This window comes from Pleurodeles waltl, chromosome 4_2 (genome assembly GCF_031143425.1).
Source record: "Pleurodeles waltl isolate 20211129_DDA chromosome 4_2, aPleWal1.hap1.20221129, whole genome shotgun sequence".
Lineage (NCBI taxonomy): Eukaryota > Metazoa > Chordata > Amphibia > Caudata > Salamandridae > Pleurodeles > Pleurodeles waltl.
Genome location: NC_090443.1, coordinates 791009476 through 791032281, shown reverse-complemented (window position 1 = coordinate 791032281; position 22806 = coordinate 791009476). Strand labels below are relative to the sequence as shown.

Below are 22806 nucleotides of genomic sequence, written 5' to 3'. Positions count from 1 at the left end.
ACCTAGCTTCCACAAAGCCTAAGATTCTGATTGCACCACATGTCTGAATCGTGTTCTTTGATTCTAGAATGTAAGCCCTTGACAACAGATTGTGAGAGATCTGTGTTATAGAATTGTCAATGTCTACTTTGCTGCACATTGTAGTGTGTAGTATTGCCAGATACAGACTACAAATATCACATAATTTGCCTATAAGAAATAAACAAAAGCAAGCCAATAATTTCAGTAACATTCACTTAGAGATCTGAGCACTGAGTTGGATGCAAGGCTAAACAAAAAACATTCTTGGATTTTTTCAATGATGAATACAGAGGCACAGAAAATTTGGCAATGTAATAGTTTGCCTATTGCATAGGCATGTTCCTTAGTTCGAAATTAAGCAAGTGGTTGCAAGCTTTCAAAAGCATACTGTAGAACAGAAAAAGGTTTTTGCATTCACTTTCAATAGATTTTGGTGTACATGCATTTTCCAAAAAAGTGACAGGTTTTGGAGGACTTGATTCATGAGAAATCTTTCTTTAAAACATATAACTACATATTGCAAATATTCTGATTTAACCTAACTATAGGCATACACAAACATTAAATTAGATTATATTCGCATGCCAATCTCCAAAACTCAAAACAGAAAGGAAAGAATCTCAAAGAATCAAATGTATCAATTGCTTACATTAATTTGGCCAGCAGTATGTCTTTGCTTTTATATGCTTACTTTTAATCAGACCTTGTTGAGGATAAGTTAACCTCAAAAGTTAAAACAAGTCAATATTGGTACTAGGTGTTGATTTGTAAAAAAAACTAAATACAAATCTTAAAGATTCTAATTAATGTGGGTTTTTTCCAGAAGTATTCAAGGCACAGTACAATGTCAAATTGGTCAACAGTTACTCAAGCAATGTTTATCAGTTATTAGTTACGCATAATGCAGAAATTAGCAAAGTTGTTAAATGATGTCATAGGTTTTAAAACATATATTTCTTCAACATACACAAGATCAAAGTGCTACATTCCATGACAGATTGCAAAAAAATGACAATTTTCAAAACGTGCCTCCTGTGATGTCTGAAGGGACAAGCATAAAACATGCTCAGAGTTCCTGCTGAAAGGTAAAGCTGTAGTTTGTCCTCATCATTTATGGTGATGTACCTTACTTTCTAGACCCCGTGAGCAACAGAGAGGGGTGGAAAGAGGAGCTATGTCATGTTCTGTTAAGATCAGGACTGGTCTGGCATGCACCACTTAAAATTCAACTTTCAACAAGGTGGTTTGGCAATGGTGTCCAAAGTAGATCTGTGAAGCACTGGTCCATGCCAGGTTTTCAGGGTAACCACTTACAATATAAGTTTATTTTAATGAGACTATCCTGGAAATCTGGCATTGATGGTACCCTCCTGAAACAGCCGTGGCCAACCCGATGGTAGCAGATGCAAGAGTTTCTTAATATGCTGAAAACGTGTTAGGGTGCTGAGACAACGCTTGTCAATCAGAGAATAAGTAGGCACAGGTGAAATATCGATATAACATAACAAAACGTGTGCACTTATAAAGTGCACGTTCACCCAGAAGGGCATCTTGGTACTGAATAATAGTTATTTATTGTTACATAACTTAATGGCACTCTTATCTATGCATCTTTTTACTTGGTGTCTTCCAAGTATTTTTGATCTATTGTGATGTATGTTCTTTGAGATGAGACCTGGAAACATTTTTTAAATAAAAATGAGAACATAAGAAACTTTAACAGCAGCATGTTGTAAAACACCAAGATTATGTTGGCAATCACAGCATTGACAGAAATATTTTAGTATCCTGGCTTAAGAAAGCCTGTCAGCAATTTTAGTAATTTCTAAAATGTTGCTTTACATTTCTTGTAATTAAAATATAACACAACTTTGAATATATGAAAAGGAATGAATGTGTTTCAGTTTTGGAACTTGTGATCTGAGGACGTTTGTTTCTGGTGCCATAAAACTGGCATGTATATCATAAAAATAGATGTAAATTAGATATCTGCTGGTTTATGGTGCCTCTGATCGTTCCGATGTAGAAATAAGCAGGGCATCATCAATAGCGATGTCTGTGGGGATGACAAGCGTAATAAGGACAGCTCACATGGAAAACTGACTTTGTGAACACTTATTTTCAGTCATCATCTTTTTAGTGTGTGTCATTCAGGATTTACTTTCTGAAGGCATGATCAAATGCAGGCAGCACACCTGAATCATGCTATTAATACAGCGAAACTTTGATATTTGGAAACACTGCAAGAATGATTCCTGCATTTATTCTCTGTTGAATAATCAGGATTTGATTTACTATTATGTGTTGGGAGCTCATAAATAAATCCTTATATTTATTGAGGACCCTTTGTCCTCTACTATATTTGGCATGCAACTATGGCTCAAACGTAGTCTCATATGTTAGTCATGCACATTTCAACTTTCCATCTCAAAATAAAACAGTTTTAGAGCTTTTTGAAAAAACATGAGCATCAGCAGTCAATTCTTCTATAGAATGGTATATGGCAAGAGTTTGGAACATTATGAGGTAATGTACTCTAAGAAGAAACACTCTGAAGTTGGCTTAGAAGCCTCTACATTCATCTGCTTTCAAGAGAAACAGTAGTCTACAGTCAAACTTGTTCTTGTGTTACTAAATCGTTGTATACTCCACTTTGGTGGATACATGTCAGGGAGTTATGAGTTTTAGGCCTAGAAAAGTGAAGAAAATGGCAAAGGAAGTGGTAATATTGAATAGAATTACAAGTATTTTAGTGATTAGAATGAATAATAGTGAAGAGGGTTTCAAAATACTTTTGTAAGCCTCTAACAAAAATCCGTCCCGTAGTTCAAGTCACGGGGTCCTCAGGCCTTTCCTATTGTATTTCCTCAAACAGATCTCTGGTGGGAATGCCATTTGTACCTAAATTCACAGTAATGTTTAAGAAGAGAGTTGTCAAGGATGATGACCACATTTGCAGAACATGTTTATCCTTTGAAATTTCTCTTTCATGTTTCTGTTTGTTTTATTTCAGTGGTTAATATCATAGCCTGAGCTTTGGGTCCATCGTTTGAGCAGTTGGAGACGGCATTTGCAACCTGACAAAACTTTTGGAGAAGAATCTTCCTCAGCAGAAGATAAACCCAGGGGTCCAATATTTGGTTGAGAGAAGCCAAGCGGACAGCTGTCAAGAAGAAGTTGCACTCTTTCTGGAGTTCCTCGCTTTGCATGGCGTATGATATCTTGCAATGCTCTGCCGACTTATGGTTAGTTATCATTGTCAGCATTATTATCTGCAGAAAACAGCACAAAATAGACAATGTCAATTAATCAATAAAACTTTATTCGATATTCAGCTCAAATATCATAAAAGGTAAAACAGCAACATGATATATAATACAGATACAGAGCCCCCAATAAAATACGCTAAAAATGAGATACAAGAGAATGTCCAGCCAATCAAGAATCATAAATGTGCATCATGAAATCACATTATTATATTAGGAGATGGTTCATAACAGAAATTATGTTTCACCCCTTAACACACACTGGCAACCACATGAGCTGTCAACCAAGAAATTCATTGTGCTCTTCTACTTAGTCGCTATGGGGTAACTAGATCCTGATGGAAGTACAACCTTTATAATTCTCATCTCAAATCAGATACACATTTAATCCAATTTGGTCCCCTAAAACACTAAGGCCCATATTTATACTTTTTGACGCTAAACTGCGCTAACGCAGTTTAGCGTCAAAAAATTTAGCGCCGTCTAACGCCATTCTGAAGCGCCATGCGGGCGCCGTATTTATGGAATGGCGTTAGCCGGCGCTAGCAGACCGGCGCTGCCTGGTGTGCGTGGAAAAAAACCACGTAGACCAGGCAGCGCCGGCGTAGGGGGAAAATGGCGTTAGGGCGTCTTAAAATGGGGCAAGTCAGGTTGAGGCAAAAAAATCGCCTCAACCCGATTTGCGCCATTTTTTTCGACGCCCAGACGCCATTTAAATGACTCCTGTCTTAGTAAAGACAGGAGTCATGCCCCCTTGCCCAATGGCCATGCCCAGGGGACTTATGTCCCCTGGGCATGGTCATTGGGCATAGTGGCATGTAGGGGGGCACAAATAAGGCCCCCCTATGCCACCAAAAAAAAAAAAAAAAAAAAAAAAAAAAATACTTACCTGAACTTACCTGAATGTCCCTGGGGTGGGTCCCTCCATCCTTGGGGGTCCTCCTGGGATGGGCAAGGGTGGCAGGGGGGGACCCTGGGGGCATGGGAGGGCACCTGTGGGCTCATTTTGAGCCCACAGGCCCCTTAACGCCTGCCCTGAGCAGGCGTTAAAAAGTGGCGCAAATGCGGGGTTTTTTGCCCCGCCCACTCCCGGGCGTGATTTTTGCCCGGGAATATAAATACGACGCATTTGCGTCGCCGTCATTTTTTTAGACGGGAACGCCTTCCTTGCATCTCATTAACGCAAGGAAGGCGTTCACGCAAAAAAATGACGCTATTTGCCCATACTTTGGCGCTAGACGCGTCTAACGCCAAAGTATAAATATGGCGTTAGTTTTGCGCCGAATTTGCGTCGAAAAAAACGACGCAAATTCGGCGCAAACGAAGTATAAATACGGGCCTAAGGACCACAGTATATCATCAGAACATCGCACCATAACATACACCCCGCAATTCTTTAATACATATAAGGCACATTAATGTATGTCACTGCAATTGAGCAGATCTCTTTAGGCCCAAAGATTTGTTAAAAAAAAAACAAGGGCATGCTTATAATTTCTAAAATTATTTTTAGGCACAAAAGGCTTGAAAATGCTTTTCCTGGCCCCATATAAAGTACAAAAAAGAATAAAGCACATTCTAATTTGTGTTGACTTTATATCACAGGGATAACGGATATGAGTGCATGACAACTTGTTCATTTTATCGAATGATGCGATGACGTGACTCGGGTTCAATCTGAAGCAGGTCAATAGAAACCTATCAAAATTATTCTTTACCCACACGAGCACGAGATAAGGTTTCAGTCCTCGGTAGTGGTCTCTTTAAATAGGCAAAACATCTAGGGCCTTATTTATACTTTTTGGTGCAAAACTGCACTAAGGCAGTTTTGCCCCAAAAAGTTTTGCACCGGCTTGCACCATTTGTTAGCACCAGCTGGGCACCATATTTATGGAATGGTGCAAGCCGGTGCAAAGGGTAGGCTAGCTTAAAAAAAAATGATGTTAGGCAGTTTTGAGTCAAAATAAATGATTCTGATCAGATTAGCATAATTTTTTGACGCTAAGGGGCATATTTATACTCTGTTTGCACTGAATCAGCGTAATTTGTTTTTTACTCTAATTCAGTGCAAAACTAACTCCATATTTATACTTTGGTGCTAGACCCGTCTAGCACCAAATTTATGGAGTTAAAGTGATTTTTTGGAAGTGGAAACCTACCTTGCCTTAATGAGATGCAAGGTAGGCGTTCCCATGCAAAAAATGACTCTATGGCCTTAACACCATATTTATACTCCCATGTAAAAATGGTGCAAAGGAGGGAGGAGGGGTCAAAAAATGGGGCAAAGCTTGCTTTGCCCCATTTTTTAAGACCAGGGTCAGGGCAGGCGTTAGGGGACCTGTGGCCCTATTTCCACGGTGGAACACCATGGAATAAGCCCAGAGGTGCCCTCCCTAGGCCCTAGGGGCACCCCAACCCACACTAGAGGGACTGCAAGGATGGGGGACCCCATCCCAGGTAAGACAGGTAAGTGCATTTTATTTTTTAAAGTGCCATAGGGGGCCCTGAAATGGGCCCCCATACATGGCACAGGGTGCAATGGCCATGCCCAGGGGACCCCTGTCCTCTGTGCTGGCCACTGGGGTGGGGGGCATGACTCCTGCCTTTTCTAAGGCAGGAGTCATGTGGCATGGTAGGTTTAGCACCATAAAATGACGCTAATCTGGTTAGAGTCATTTTTTTTTACTCTAGCCTGCCTAAAGCCATTTTTTGGTGCTAAACCTTCTTCTTCTATACTGCCAGCCCCACCCGACTAAAGTCATTTTTTTTAACTCTAGCCTACCCTTTGCACCGGCTTGCACCATTCCATAAATATGGTGCCCGGCTGGTTCACAGAAATGGTGCAAGCCGGTGCTAAACTTTTTGGTGCAAAACTGAGTTAGTGCAGTTTTGCAGCAAAAAGTATAAATAAGGGCCAATATTTTGTAAGTTTGCGCCACTTTTGCGTCATAAAATGACGTTAATGCGGTGCAAAAAAAGTTTCAATCCGGCCTTGGTGCTAGATGGGTCTAGCACCAAAGTATAAATATGGAGTTAGTGTTGCGCCGAATTAGAGTAAAAAAAAATGACACTAATTCGGTGCAAACAGAGTATAAATATGCCGCAGAGTATAAATATGCCCCTAAATATGGCGTTAAGGCCATAGAGTCATTTTTTGCACGGGAACGCCTACCTTGCATCTCATTAAGGCAAAGTAGGTCTCCACTTTCAAAAAATGACTTTAACTCCATAAATTTGGTGCTAGCGGGGTCTAGCACCAAAGTATAAATATGGAGTTAGTTTTGCACCGAATTAGAGTAAAAAAAAATGACACTAATTCGGTGCAAACAGAGTATAAATATGCCCCCTAGATTTCCAATTTTCACTTCTCAACCTGTCAGCCTCAAGCATACTTAGCCCCATGCCTTTCAGGGTTTCTCTACTAAACCCTTGGAGTTTGTGGGAGTCGTGGAAAAAATCTGGTCTGCCCAAACTGCTGCATAAGTCTTTGACATCCCACTTCCAATATTATGAGTGTAATCAAGTGAGAGGCAGTCCGGCCTTATACAACAATAGCAATGGACAAATCAAATCTTTAATGAAACTTAGATCCACCTCCCCATATATCAAATGCGGAGAGGTCAGATAAGGAACTGAAAGCAATTTCTTTAAAAACCTATTTTCGATTGTATGGAAAGGCTGAACTTTAAATAACCCCAAACACGCGCCACATACAAGGTCACGTTAACACATTTTGTTTTGTAAAAATGTAACATTTCCTTAATGGGCTTTTTTCACCAGTTTCTTATCAAATGTGTGGATCTCTCCCCCAAAGCATTTTTCAGATTGGTATTGTCTAGCCTGAACCAGATTAATCCACAAACCTTTTGCATCAAATTGCACCCAAGGTTCACAAAAGCAGGGACGACACTTAACTCATGACTATTCACGTACATGGGGCGATATTTACATTTCACAGTTCCTCTGGACATGATATAAGATTTGGTAGGGTTAATCTTCAAATCCTAATTGGAGTTGAAAATATTAAAGCTGCTAATGACTTGCTGGAGGGCCACTGCTGTCCGACATGGAAGCACTGCATCATCTGCAAGCAGGAGGGCAGGCACAGAGCAGTGACCAATCTACAGGAGAGCTCTACACTTCATTAAAGGCACACCTTCTAGCCGATTGATGCAATTCGTATGATGACACAGCCAACTCCCTCACTACCAATAACAAAAGGCTCTCATATCTAACTCTAGCCATAATATCAGAATAGATGTCCATCAACATCATTAGAATCCACAATGCAACAGACTACTTTGGCCCGTAACAGGCACAAGTGAGTGTGAAAGTCCCATCCCTAAAGAATATAAATCTCAAGGGGATGTGGCCTGACCAGCAATGGTGTCGGACACATAGTCCAGAGCTCCCACGCTGACCGGAGGCCCAGGATCAATTTGTCCTGGAAAGGAGTTGTGTCAAGTCCCCCTCGTCAGCAGAGTCCACATCTGAGAACTGCTGGAGCCCGGAACCGCACAACCTGCGCGATCCTGGGCCTCTTGAGTGGCAGGCTGGGTTGTGTGTGGCGGAGTGCAGAGGCAGGCAAGATGGCACCCACTTGTTGATCGTCTAATGGCCAGAGAGACAGCCAATGTGTATGCTGATGCACCATACCCCTCGGATGCAACAGGAGGATGCAGACCTACAGGGGTAACTGCCCTGGGACCTGCAATGGCAGTCAGACAGCAGGCACAGCTGAGAGAAGCTGTGCAAGGTGTTGCCCGATCATTGCAGACCCAGGGATGCAGTGCAAAAGACAGTGCTGCATGGAGAGAAGAGGAAACTGTTATAAGGTGAGGTGCGTGGACTACAACCAGGTCTGCGGTATAAGTTGAGCTGATATTGGGCACCTTTGGATGTGGGGTCCCCCCCAAATGGAAGATTAAGGCACTCTGTACCATGGATGCACCACTGATGGGCTAGTGATAGACTGGACGTCATATTAGACTTTGGGGTCCTCTATTCTCTCCCCTTTGCCCCTTTCTTCCCCACTGAATCAGAGTCCTCCTTACCACTGTGCTGATAGGCTAGAGTGTAGCGCCTGGGTGACTAGGCACTAGGGGGATCCCAAGAGCGATGGTGATACCAGCCTGGAAGGACCTAGAGACATGTGGTGGAGAGATGTGAGTTCCCAGTGTCCATAGATTGGGAGCCGGCCACTCCCCCACCCCCCACCTGAACACTGCATAGACATTGTAGTGATAAGATCCTTGTCTATTGCATCAAATAATGAGGGACTGTTGGGGGTGACTTGGCCCCCTTCTTTATTTCTGCTGCAAGCCACCAATATGCCTACGGAAGCTACTATGGCTTTGTTGAATGGACATAAAACAATTGGTGCTTGACAAGTGTCAGAGAGACTGTGGGCCATTGAACCCCAAAACATGCTTGCATCTTGTGAGGCACAGTTGAAGGCCAATATGGTTAAGCCACGGTAGTAGTTATAGGGGGCCCACTGAGACATCAGCCAGGGACAATGTTCAGGACAAAGAAGGGGGATCTGCAAACCTAACTGTGCACACAGCCACGATTTGGGAGGCTATAGAAGACACTAAAATGTCCCTATTGGCACAAATTGCAATAGTGGCAGGAGAGAAGGGGATCTTGAGGGAAGATCAAAAAAAGCTGGCTGAATGTATCAAAGAAACAGAGAATACCATGGAGATGGTGGTGCTGCAGGTGAAGGACCTTGCACAGAAAGTTTCAGCTATGGAGAAGGAAGTGCGACAGTTGGCAATTAGAGTTGAAGAGGCAGGGAGCAGATCCTATTGTTACAACGTTCACCTGGTAGGAGTGCTGGAGAAGGTGGAGGGCCCATCATTGAAACTCTATGTGGTAGAATGGCTGGCAGACACAGTTTTGCAGGGCAAACCTTCTCATTTTTTCTTAGTCAAGCGATCCCACCAGCTCCGGGGATGAACCCACGACCCATCATTCCTCACCTAATGAACTTTAGAGACAGGGATGTGATCCTCCAGGCAGCAAGGGAACATGGGACATGGATGATTGATGGACAGCAGGTCACCTTATACCCTGACTACACCAACTTGGTCCAAAGACAGAGCGGGGCACCTGTCCTAGTAAAGAGGTTGCTGTGCCTTTAAGACCTGAAATATGTACTCCACTACCCAGCAAGGCTACAAGTTGTGCAGGATGGAAAAAATAATTTTATGAGTATCCCACAGAAGGACTGGGTCTGGCATGAAACACAAGGATTGTGTACCAGACAGCCACCAGGTGACAGGACTGGGGATGGATGAAGAAAGGTGACAAATAAGTGCAATAGCGCTAGAACGAAAAACAGAGCTTCCCAAACCCAAGTGCAAATAAAGGCTGCACAGGCTCAGACAGTACTGGAGATTAAACAACATAGAGACTCCCTGGGTAATAACAAGTGGTGCTCCGGGCCTCAATGGGGGGGAGCGCAGCACAGAACACAGGAACTAGAACATGGATGAGAGGACGACACACTGCCGATTGTGACACCCATGACGTCGGACCAACTGGTTTATCAAGAGCCAAAGGAACACAGACAAGGCACTAGTGCTTCACACTCTGGGAAGGAGCCCTAGTGGATGAAGGACTTTGCCTTACGTTGAAAGAACTCTGGAGTCATGAATGGCCATGTGGACAGTTGGAATCATTGGTTGTCTGCTGTACCCCAGTGATAGTGTAAAAATCTGTTTTTTTTCAGTATTAGGTTTGGGGACTATACATACCATGTGCTTTAGGGAGGATGTTTAGTTAAAAAATCACAACCTGGTAAAGTAGGGTGGGGGTGTTTATGGTGTAGCATTTTATAGGTTAGCACACCACAGTCCATTACTAACGGAAGGGCTGTTGCTCACCATATACAAGGAAGGCAGGTGAAAGGGAGACACACATCTGACATGACAGACCAGACAGTTGTCAATATTGACATGGAACATAAATGGATAGGGAAATAAGGTTAAAATATGGTTGATTCACAAAGCCCCTCATAGATAACAATCAGACATAATATATTTGCAGGAAATGCACCTGGTAGATACGCAGCACTTAAGTATGGGAAAGTGCAAATATAAGCTGATAGGGCACGTTCAATATACCTTTGGCTCCAGGGGGTGTTGATCCTTGTCCCTCAGTCGCTCCTGCTCCACACACTTTGTACTTGAGTTGACCCACAGGGGTGTTAGTCAAGGGTGACACTTAAAAATGTGGGTGACATGCTGGCAAGAACATTGCGAGGACACATGATTATGGATGGAAACATTAATTTATTACTTTACACGCACTTAAATAGGAGAAGTCTGAGACTGGAAGGGAGCACCATGAGGAAAACTGGAAATTTTTACAAATGCACTGGTGATGTATGCTGTATGGATGGCTCTTCATGCATATGAGAGGGGTTATTTTTCCTACTATGGAACCCATGACATCCACTCTAGACTGGACTATTTCTTCACAACTAATGACATTCTACCTAGAGTTGGGGAGGCATATTATTTATCTCTGGACTTAATGACCATTCGCCTTTGAGAATGGTGCTGGATAAGGGTGTGGGTCCACCCGGGGCTGGGTGAGGATGGAGAACTGGCACCTACTGAATAAAGAGGTCCAGCAACTTGCCGGGACTTCTACACTCTTTTTTGTGGAGAACGGAGACTGTGCAGAGCTATGCTATATTGCGGGAAGCTTAAAAGGCTACGATCAGGGGAGTTATCATAGCTGGGGAAGTGGGAAATCGCAGGGAACACTATCAGAGGTTGTTTACGTTGGAAGGTGAACTGACATGTTTAAAGAGAGACTATGCAGAGGCACCCACACAGAGAAAAAATAATGATAGACTGAAATAGGACTGAATACCAATCAGTGGTGAACAATGAGGTTCACACAACATACCTAATGAAAAAAAAAGTTATATGAAGCCGGTAAAAAGCTGGTAAATTACTGGCATGGATTGGTAGTAGGGAAAGGGAATCAATCAATCAATCATAATTAATAGAGCACAACTACTCACCTGTAAAGGTCTCAAGGCGCAGAGGGGGCTGGTGCTCTGTGCTTCAGTCAAAGAGCCTGGTCTTAAGGTCCTTCCTGAGTTGAGGCAATGATGGTGACTGCCTGAGTTGATAAGGCATGTCTTTGGCAAAGGATCTTCCTCTGGCCAAGGTCTTCTGTATGCAGGGTACGGTGGCTAGTGCCTGTTAAGCAGATTGGAGAGGTCTGGCAGGGGAGTAGAAGGTGATGCAGTGGTTGAGGTAGGTTGGTCCTAGGTGGTGGAGTGCCTTGTATGCATGGACAAGAAGTTTGAAGTTGGTTCTTTTCTCAATGGGAAGCCAGTGGAGGTCCCTTAGGTGCCTGGTGATGTGTTTGCAGGGGGGGTGTCAAGGATGAGTCTGGCAGAGGTGTTTTGGATGTGCTGTAGTTTTTTCAGGTTCTTCTGGGTGGTTCCGGTGTGAAGGGCATTGAGATAGTAGAGTCTGCTGGTGAGCAGGGTGTGGGCTAAGGTTCTTAAGCAGTCACTAGGGATCAATTTGAAGATCTCCAGGAGAAGTCGGAGTGTGTGGAAACAGGAGGATGCTACAGAGTTGATTTGACAGGTCATGGTGAGCGATGAATCCAGGAAGAAGTCAAAGCTGCTTTTGTGGTTTGTTGGAGTGTGGAGAAGTGCAGATGGAAGCAGGCCACCAGGAGTCGTCCCACGCTGATATGGAGGGTCCCAGGATGAGGATCTTGATCTTGTCAGAGTTGAACTTGAGTCAGCTGTCCTTCATCCAGGTGGCGACGTCTTCCATCCCATTGTGGAAATTCTTCTTGGCAGTTGTGAGGTTTTTGGTCAGTGAGATGATTAGCTGGGTGTCGTCAGCATATGAGATGATGTTCAGTCGATGGTTCCTGACAATGGATGTGAGCGGAGCCATATAAATGTTGAAGAGTGTGGAGCTCAGGGAGGAGCCCTGTGAAACTCTACAGCTGATCTCCGTAGGTTCTGACAGTTAAGCCGGGAGTCTGACTCTCTGTGTTCTGCCGGTCAGGAAGGAGCGTATCCATTGTAGGGCCTTATGGCGTATGCCAGCTGCATGGAGCCTGGAGCAGAGGGTGTAACGCAGACCATGTCAAAGGCAGCCGATAGGTCCTGTAGGATGAGGGCTGCTGTTTGGCCATGATCGAGGTGCGAGAGGGTGTCATCCAAGGTGGTGAGGAGGGCAGTCTCCGTGCTGTGGTTGCTCTTGAATCTTGATTGGGAGATGTGCAGGATGTTGTTGTCCTCAATGTGTTTGCGGAGCTGTGCGTTGATGGCCTTTTTGAAGACCTTGGCTGGGAAAGGCAGCAGAAAGATGGGGCTGTAGTTCTTGAGGTCCAGGAGGTCGCCCGTGGGTTTCTTCAGGAGCGGGTGGATCTCAGCGTGCTTCCAGTCCTCAGGGAAGGTAGCTATCTCTAGGGAACAGTTAAGGGTGTGGCGGAGCTCTGGTGAGATGGAGATGTTGGCTTTGCTGAAAATGTGGTGAGGACAGGGGTCATTAGGAGCTCCGGAGTGGATGTCACTCATGATGGACCGGGTCTCCTCCGTAATGAGGGTGGTCCAGCAGTGCAGGATCTGTGAAGGTTCGGAAAGTGCAAGATGGAGGGTTGTTGCTGGGCTCGGAGTGTCTTGGGGTCCAAAGCCATTGTAGATGTCTTTGATTTTTTGGGTGGAAGAAGGTGGCTAGTCTGTTGCAGAGATCCTGAGATGGAGGAATGTTTGCTGCTTCCAATTGGGATTTCGCGAACTCCTTGACCACGGCGAAGAGCCCTTTGGTGTTGTGTGCGGTGGCGCTGATACAGTCCTGCAGGGCGGCTTTCCTTGTGTATCTGGTGAGGTGGTGGTGGGATTTGATGGGCGATTTGAAGGCCGCAAGTTCTTCTGGGGACTTGCTGTTTCTCCATCTTTTTTGTAGCCGTCTGCAGGTGCACTTAGAGGCCTGGAGTGTGGCGGAGAACCAGCTGGCCTTCCTGGGGTTGTGTTTTGCTGAGGTCTTTCGGAGTGGTGCTAGGGTGTCGGAGCATTCGGAGATCTATTGGTGGAAGTTCTGTGCTGAGACGTTTGCATCTGTGGTGAGGGGAGAAGAGACATGCTGAGGGTGTTAGAGAGCTGTTCCTCATTCATCTGGTTCCATTTCCTGCTTGGGGAGTGGAGTGTGCGGAGGTGGATATTTGGTGTGGTGATGGAGAAATTAATGCAGTGGTGGTCTGTACAGTGTAGCTTGAAGGTGTTGTCGATGTTGATGGTGTTGCCGGTGGAAAAGATGAGGTTGTGTGTGTCTAACGATGTGCATTGGCGAGGTGACCAGTTGCTTGAGGCCTACTGTGGTGAGGTTCTTGAGCAGGGAAGCGGTTTTGATGTCATTGCAGTAGTCGATGTTCCACGCTGAGGAAAAGGTAGTTCGTGGCGGCGAGTGCGTGGGGAGTTATGATGTCAATGATGGAGTCGCTGATGGGGGGAAGGGGGCCGGGTGGCCTGTAGATGAGGGTGCCCAGAAGGCATGTTTATCAGGCAATTGAGGATGACCTCTGGGGAGACACGGCGGGACAGCCAGGAAATAGTAGAAGAGTTGACAAATCAACTTGAAGACTTTTGTGAGTCAAGGTTATGCGTTACTGATCAAGAAGTTCTAGACTTTATAGAAGATTGTGCCATGAACCAACTTGACTTACAACATATGACAGACTTAGAGGCAAAGATATTAGTGGAGGAGGTGTCTTTGGCTATGGGACAAAATCAATCAGGAAAGGGCCTAGGACCCAACGAGTTTCCAGTGGAGTATTTCTGTAAATTAAATAGACTGTCCACTACCCCGCTACACAAAGCTTTTGAGGAGGAATTCAGGTTTGGAGAACTCCAGGCAGATATGCAATCAGCAACAATAATTCTTATCCCTTATGCTCATAAGCATAGAGATAGATGTGAATCCTACAACCAATATCCCTACTAAACGCTGATATTAAAATCGTGGCTAAATGTTTGGTTGGCTAATAGACTCGGAGGCTGATAACTGGCCTGGGGCACCCGGAGCAGAATGGGTTCATGCCAGGGTGATCAACTGCACTGAACTTGCGAAGACTCCAAAATAACTTGACAATGGCAATGGCCTCTCCTGCGGTTTGGGTGATAGCTTTGCTAGATGCCAACACAGCTTTCAATTCAGTGGAATGGACATACCTCTTTGTGGTTTTTGCAAAATTCGGCTTTGGCCCTAAATTCAGGTGGTGAGTTCAACTACTCTATGATAGTCTACAAGCACAGATAGGGGTCAATGTCTACTATTCTAGGGAATTCTGCAGACATAGAGGTACAAGATAGGGATGACCTCTCTCACCAACCGTTGGGCATATGGGGACAGGGAGGACCCTGTGTTTTGTTTAGATAGATGGCCCATGAGATGCTATATACTTTTACTGTGCAAGGCAAGCTGGGATCTTCTGCATGCCCAGCCATGGAAATGGTGGTACATGTCGGGAAGAAGAGGACCAAAGAGACTGACCCGGAGAACACATTTGTGAGAAGGGTCTGGACTCAGGCAGGCAGCAATGTTGACAGGTTTCCAGAAGTGGGTCAAAATTGGTTCTTCGGCCCCTGAGGATGTATGTAATACCAATAAGGTGGTTCTCTTCATCCACCTACAACAAATCTGAACATATGCAATTGCTAAGCTATGCTTTTAAAAAAAAGTGTATCCCTCAGTGAAGAGACACAAGAAGACTAACCGTTAGAACTGAGACTGTTGGACGAACCAGTAAGGGAACTACTAATTTCCTTAACCTGTGGGACCTTGAGGAGAAAAACAGAAACCCCTGTCTGGGTTATTGGATATATTGTCATGCAATTGTGGAGACCTTGGTGAGAGACACGATATTCCTAGCTGAGTTGGCTATGTGACTCTCCGCTTGATTGAATTTAAAATTGTGCAGAGGGTATACTATACATGCACCTTACATCATAGACTCAGCATTACCACAGATGCATACGGATTTAGAGGGTGTGGAGAAGAGGGCACTTTTTATCACACTCTCTGGACTAGTCCTAAGATAAGGGGCTTTTGGAAGTCATTGAAAAGAACACTTCAGGAAGCAGCTGGTACGTTGTTGGAATTTCTGTCTAGGCTTGCACTACTACATGTGTGGGAGTAGACAGACCATACCCGGTACCACAAACTTTTTGTCAATTTATGCTGCATGGTGGCAAAATAGGATATTGCGCGACAATGGGGTTTGGGCACTATCCCTCAACACCAAGAATGGGTAAAAGGCATGGACCAATGTAGACTTATGGAGAACAAAACTTACAGAGGGAGGGGTTGCAAAAATAAATATGAGAACATTTGCAGTGGGAGGGATACTGGAATTACTTACATTGGGCACCTTGATGACTGGCCTTCAATAGTTTTCTCTTATTATTGGGGAGGAGCGGAGGATGGCTTTTCCAAGTTCCCTGCTTGTAAACAAAGGTATTTTGGACTTTCGAATATGAACACTGTGAAGCGATGAAATTAATCTAATTTTGTATGTACAACATAAGATACAATAGAATTGTGGTGGGGCAGGAGAGAATTGTGTTTTATTTTGTGTGTTTGGTGTTCTCAAATTCAATACAAATAAAAAATATAAAAAATCACTCTGAATCTCATATTTCGTATTTGCACATAATGCCTTTTGCTCTTTATCCAACTCAGCTAGCCCCTAACTTCTGCCTTCATTGAAAATAGTATTATAATAATTAAATACAACCACTCTATGATCCCTATAAAATGTAGTCCAATGGGTTAGCAGTAGGGTGAATGGAGATACTTAAAAAACACCTTCTCGTTCAGATTCACATGAATAAAAGTTCAGAGGACCCTCCTTAGGGTAAATGACAGGTAAAACAATTGTTTACAAATAAGGTGGGGTTAGTCCTCTGTATGGGCTTTACTGTATTGTTATGGAAACATTCCTCCACTGCCCACCCTGTAACTCTTTCCCAATCAGTGTTAGCCCGCTATCAAACAACTCTTTAAAATCTGTAACTTTACCTAAACGATTTCATAAAATTAATAACTATCTCGAAAACAAAAGGCTGCCAGGCCTTAAGGTATTCCTGCTTGGGCCCAACTTGACCCTCTCCTTTTTGAGGGATTACATCCTTAGTATCTGCCCCTTGTGAAGTACACAAGACCCCCTTTCTTCCTCAGTTATGTTCAGGCTTTCTTCAAAAACACTAGCATTCACCATTTTCCTTAGGACACAAGAACTAGCGTGAACCACAAACCTCTATTCCATCCCATCTACTACTGCCTGAGCCTGCTGCATACCTGATTTCTTATTAGACTCAAAGGTCTCTTCAACTCCCATAATTTCTTCATTAATCATTTCTGTGAGAAACTGGGAGTGGGGTGCTAGCCCTCCTCAAGCAACAGCCACAATTCCTGTCAGGGATCAAAAGTAATAAAGTAAAAATACAACACAAGAAAAATCCCACACCAATTTAGAAAAATAAAGTACATTCTAAGAAATTATTTGACGAAAATCTAATTAGTAAACCTAGAGTTATGAATTTTTAATGTTTAAGCCAAAAACTAGAGCCTAAAAGATTAAAGTGCCAACTGCAAACATCTAGTTGCATGACACCAGGTCAAAATTGTAAAATATGGCAGACCACGTTTTGCATCCGAGAGTGAGTCAGATACAAAAAGTGGATTGGGCCTGGTCGTGCATATCTTCGGACACCCAGGGACAGGTTTTTAGGAGCTACTTAAGTGGGTGGCACAAGAAGTGCTGCAGACGAACTAATAGCAAATATTTTACAGGCCCTGGGTATATGGTATCCCACTTTACTAAGGATGTATTAGTAAATTAAGTATGCCAATCAGGTGTAAATCAGTTTTTTAGAGAGCACAAGCCCTTTAGCACTGATTGGTTCTGGTAAAGTATACATAGATCTAAGGCCAATTAAAACAAATTCATCAAAAATGGGAGGGGTTGAGGCAAAACGTTTGGGGGTGATTTCGCGAGGGGGCGAGGCGCAAACAATTTGCTACATCTGGCCCTGGGTCTTTAATCTCTCATCTCTGTTGCCAGGCGACATGAGAACGCGGGAAGTACTGTTTGTGACCTGGGGGTATTTATCACTTGCTTTATCTTTTCCTGAAAAGCGTGATGGTGGGAAAGCAAGTGACTAAGCACAGGCACATTTCTGAGCTGAACTTAGATGAGGAAGGTCTGTCTGCCACCGATGCTGTACCTGTACCCAGGGTCGGATTGGGATACAAAATAGGCCCAAGCAACCAAACAAATGTGACCCACATTTGAGGATTGCAACCCTTCATGAATCAGTGTGTGGTTAGCATTAGAGGCTTATTCTGGGGAGAAAGTTTTGGTATATGATGCATTTTTTTAAGTTTCAAAGGCCAGTAGCATTATCCAAGACTGGGAACACCTTTATTCCAATACAGATAACCCATGTCTTCTGACACGTACCTTCAGGTCAATAAAGCTCTCTTTGTTGGGTCCCTGAATGTGTTATTCTCTCTTAGATCCCCAATCCCTTGCTCACCCTCGGATCTCTGGATCCCGTATCAGGACCTTAAACTCATGGTCCTCCTTAGGGTTTATTATTCACTTCTAACCAACATGGCCTCAGAGGTTCACACTCATCCTCAAGCCTGTAGGCTACTGCTCACCTCAAGAACTCATGGGTTCTGCGAATCCTAAGGACATCAAGGTCATACTCCCTATCAGATGGTCCCTAAACCGCCCACTTACCATTAGGACACTTAGGCCCATATTTATACTTTTTGACGCAAAACGCAGTTTTGCGTCAAGAAAATTAGCGCCGGCTAACGCCATTCTGAAGCGCCATGCGGGCGCCGTATTTATTAAATGACGTTAGCCGGCGTTAGCCGGCGTTAGCCGCCGGCGACGTCTGGTGTGCGTTAAAAAAAACGACGTACACCAGGCAGCGCCGGCGTAGGGGGATATGGAGCTTGGGCGTCAAGAAATGGGGCAAGTCAGGTTGAGGCAATTTTTTCGCCTCAACCCGATTTGCGCCATTTTTTTTCACTCCCAACCCCCATAGAAATGACTCCTGTCTTAGCAAAGACAGGAGTCATGCCCCCTTGCCCAATGGCCATGCCCAGGGGACTTCTGTCCCCTGGGCATGGTCATTGGGCATAGTGGCATGTAGGGGGGCACAAATCAGGCCCCCCTATGCCACAAAAAAAATAAAAAAAAACACTTACCTGAACTTACCTTAATGTCCATGGGATGGGTCCCTCCAGCCTTGGGTGTCCTCGTGGGGTGGGCATGGGTGACAGGGGGTGTCCCTGGGAGCATGGGGGGGCACCTCTGGGCTCCTTCAGAGCCCACAGGTCCCTTAACGCCTGCCTTTTGCAGGCGCTAAAAAACGGCGCAAAAGCGGCCGTACGTCATTTTTTTTGACCCGCCCACTCCCGGGTGTGATTTTTGCCTCGGAGTCGATTTTTTAGACGGGAACGCCAACCTTGCATATAATTAATGCAAAGTAGGTGTCCACGCAAAAAAATGACGCTAACTCCATGGACTTTGGCGCTAGACGCGTCTAACGCCAAAGTATAAATATGGAGTTAGTTTTGCGTCGAAATTGCGTCAAAAAAAACGACGCAATTTCGGCGCAAACGGAGTATAAATATGCCCCTTAAGCTCTCTCCGGTCTTTGTTTCCCTGAGGATTCTGCTAGGCAGTGGTCCAGATTATCTTCTGACCACCTGCTTTTCCTATTTACCATACGGCTCAGTATCGTTTGCTCATTCAAAGCTTTAGCTTGCCCTCAGTTCACTGAAAACCATGCTCACCAGGAGCAAAGCTTATATTTTGGTGTAGTTCCCTTGAATTTTGGCACATAGTCACCACCAGATCTCTAAAACTCCTGTTTACTCTCACTGGGCATTAAGGGGGGTGAATATTTGCTTCAGGAGTGTTCCTTCATTTCAGTCCCTGAGCCTGTAGCTCACCCTCAGCTTCCTTGGGTTCATGCTCACTTTGTTACCCAAAGCTTTGCTCATTCTCAGGATTGCACCAATGGCTACCATAATCAGTAGCTACCCGCCTTAGCAAACCTAAAGGTTTTCAGAAGACCACCATTCCCCAAATAAATTCAATGGATTTTTGTGTCTTTGAGTACTTTGATTTCTGCAGTCCGTCAAAAAGTGATTCAGGGAACAGGAGGGACCTTTTTCTGGCTCTGGTGGTGGATAGATCAAGCCTGATTTTGAGTTGGGTGATAATGAAAAAGCCACCTATTTCTGGAGGAAGTTTTAAATACCAGAGGAGAATTGTCTGGTGGTGTTTTCTTTACCATACTTTCTGTTATTTGAAGAAAATCCCATTGCTGGATTCAACCGTGGATTCATCCCTTCCTCTAGGTGTCTGCCAACTTCTAAATCAAGGTATAGACTAGTGGACCATCAGAGAACTAAGGAGTGTGTATGAAGCACTAATCCACCTGTTCCTTATGCTCACTGACAAGAAACTTCTGACATCCTCTTCTCCATCAACTCTTTGTTTTATCATTCTCTGTACACTTTTTTTCTCCATTCTTCTTTCTCTCCTCTTCTGTATTTCCATCCTTCACTCTCTACACCAATCTATAATTCAACCCTTCTTGCCACTCAACCTTTCCTCTCAATTCCTCTGTTTGTCTCTCTGCTCCTCTTCCTGTTACTCATTTTCTTCTGTCTCTCTCCCCTTTCATCTCAGGATGAAGGGTGAATGATTTTTTACAACAACACTGACAAAAAAGGTATTTTTCTTTTATCCATTTCTATTTGGATTTTTTTAAGTTGCAAAGTTATTTCTAACGTTTGTGGTCCTTGATGCTTTTTCTCTCATTCCATTTCACAGTATTTGAATGAAACTCCCAGTCTCAATCCAAGAAAACTGGTAGCAGGCACCTGTGGCTTGTCGTAAAAAACAAAAGCCTCTTCCCGAAACTCTCCTCTGTCACTTGCCTCTCAGCTGGTTGCCACCCTTGACAATCCGACTCTACCTGTACCTGAGGATCATGCTGGGGTAGATCTAAACTTGCTTCAGTCCATGATTAATAAAGCATTTAAAGTGGCATTTACGGCATGAGAGACATCCTCCCAAACTTTCCATGCCTTCTCCGTAACCAAACCCAGATTCAGATTCCAAGGATGAGGATTAGAGGGGAAAATATGTCAGAGAGTCCTAGTTGAAGGAGGTTCAAACTCATTTATGGGACAATCTATCGATCTATATGTCTTGCATGAATTTGAAAGGCTGGATACTTGTGAAAGCGGTGATGTCTGATAAACTGCACAGTCTTAGCTGATTCACCTTTTGGTAGCTAGCCCTCCTTATCTATATCAGTATCTTGCTGATAAGCATGTTGCAGACCTAAAGGTGATGGCTGCAGGTGCAGATGATGTGGCTGTCAACAATACCATGGATCACAGGAATTCCAGGTGGCTAAGAAACCCAGAGTAATGTACCCAAGTCTAGAGGTAGGCCAGAAAAGCACCTTTGTGCTATGTCAAGCAAGACAGGTGATGCCTGCCCAGACTGTGGGGATAACACCCACAAGTGAGGATATTCAAATTACCTGCTTGGATGTAAGGGGTCCAAACTGCTTAGCAAATTTCAGTGTCAGCCAGACCCGAGAGGGAAGGAGGTAGTGATGATATCTATTGATAACTGAGCTGAAGAACCCAATGGTCTTGCCCAAGTTTTCCCAAGCTGTTCCTTATCGTGCACAATGTGCTCATTGACAGCATAAAGGCAGCAGCCTACCAGCATTCTGTAGCTACACTTAGCAGAGTGAGGGACAAGTATGTTGCAGCTGGCAAAATATTGAAAGGGCAATATGGATGTTTCCAAAGCTTCATCAATAATGTGCAAGCTGAAGAAGATTCCCATTATGCTTCATAACCCTGCAGGTCGATGGCAAATCTGTAAATCTGTGTGTGTCAGAGTAAAGGATTTTTCCTGGTGCACAACCAAATTCATGTTGCAGTTGCTAGAGAATTACTTGCTTTAGGCACCTTCTGTAGCATTCTGATGATCCCAGGACATAACCAGCAGACTCTTCTATACTTTTACTTGACCAGCATGGGTATGATATTGTAGAGGTTCTGCTGGTCATGACCCACTTGCCAGAAATCTGATAAATATCTACAGCCATTTTAAACAACTCAATCTCAATGTAGCCAAATACTTGTTTTTATAGAGAGACTATAGAATATTTGTGTTAGAAAACCTATGGTGGTAGGCAGGTGTGTGTATGTGCATGCATGCATGTGGTTTGAGAAGTGATGAATAGTTTTTTCTGGGATTTTTGTAGGATTACTTATAGGTTTGCAAATATGTTTGAAGTACATGATAGCTTTAAAGTTGTTTCTTTGGCAGCACAAGTGGATCACTGTACTGCAAGTCAAGTCCATTGGGTTGGATTCCAATGGGGGCTGTTTGCTGCTCTTTTCTTCAAGCCACCCAGAACCATCCCTGCAATGGCATCAGTGGCAGTCATTAACCATAGCACTGGGACCTCTGTAAGATCAAAAAGACAAAGAGATAGGAGAAAGGAAATAAACAAAAGGGGGGTTGAAAAATGCAAGGATAAAAGTAGGAGTTGGGGAGAAAGGAAAGGGTGAATGAAAGATTAAACAAACAAAAGAAAACATGATTGACAGAGAAAAGTAAGGAAGAAATAGTTGTATGCTAGACCTGTCAGCTGTTGATGTGATTCACCTGTGGTTTTGCTTTTGACCTCCCGTTTTTGATCCTGTGCGGAATTTTGGTTCTGCTGGCTTTGGGAATCTGGGCACTTTACACGCTGCTGACCATTGCTAAAGTGCAAGTACTCCCTGTCTAAATTGTATTGATGATTGGTTTATCCATGATTGGCATATTTTATTTAAATCCCTAGTAAAGTTCACTATGTATGCCCAGGGCGTGTAAATCAATTGGTACTAGTGGGCCTGCAGCATTAATTGTGCCACCCACATGCGTAGTAGCCCTGTAAACATGTCTCAGACCTGCCACTGCAGTGTCGTGTGAGCAGTATTAAACCGCTATTCCGACCTGGCAAGTGAATCCACTTGCCAGGCCTAAACCTTCCCTTTTACTACATGTAAGTCACCACTAAAGTAGGCCCAAGGCAGTCCCATGGGCAGGATGGAGTGTATTTAAAAGGTAGGACATGTGCTGGTGTGCTTTACCTGCCCTGATAGTGAAATACTGCTAAACTCAGTTTTCACTACTGCACTGCCTATTTCTCCTATAGGGTGAAATGGGGATTGCCCTGAAATATCTTTTAAGTGTAATTTCCCACTGGGAGCAGATAGAAATATGGTCTCTGAACTTACTATTTAAAACAAACATCATTTGGTGAAGTTGTTTTTTGAACATGCCAATTTTAGAAAGTGGGCATTTTGTTGCCTAACCATTCTGTGCCTCTGCCTCTCTGGTGAATACATGTCTGGGTCAG

At 43.9% G+C, this 22806-nt stretch overlaps 1 protein-coding gene across 1 annotated transcript in view; it reads right to left on the bottom strand.

The window, feature by feature from the left end:
• Positions 1-219: 219 nt before the first annotated feature.
• PTGER3 (prostaglandin E receptor 3) overlaps positions 220-22806 on the bottom strand; it is a 186089-nt gene continuing 163502 nt past the window's right edge. Inside the window, exon 2 of the mRNA XM_069232444.1 lies at positions 220-3293. Coding sequence (XP_069088545.1) covers positions 3009-3293 — 285 coding nt within the window. The 3' untranslated portion in view covers positions 220-3008. The remainder of the gene's footprint in view (positions 3294-22806) is intronic.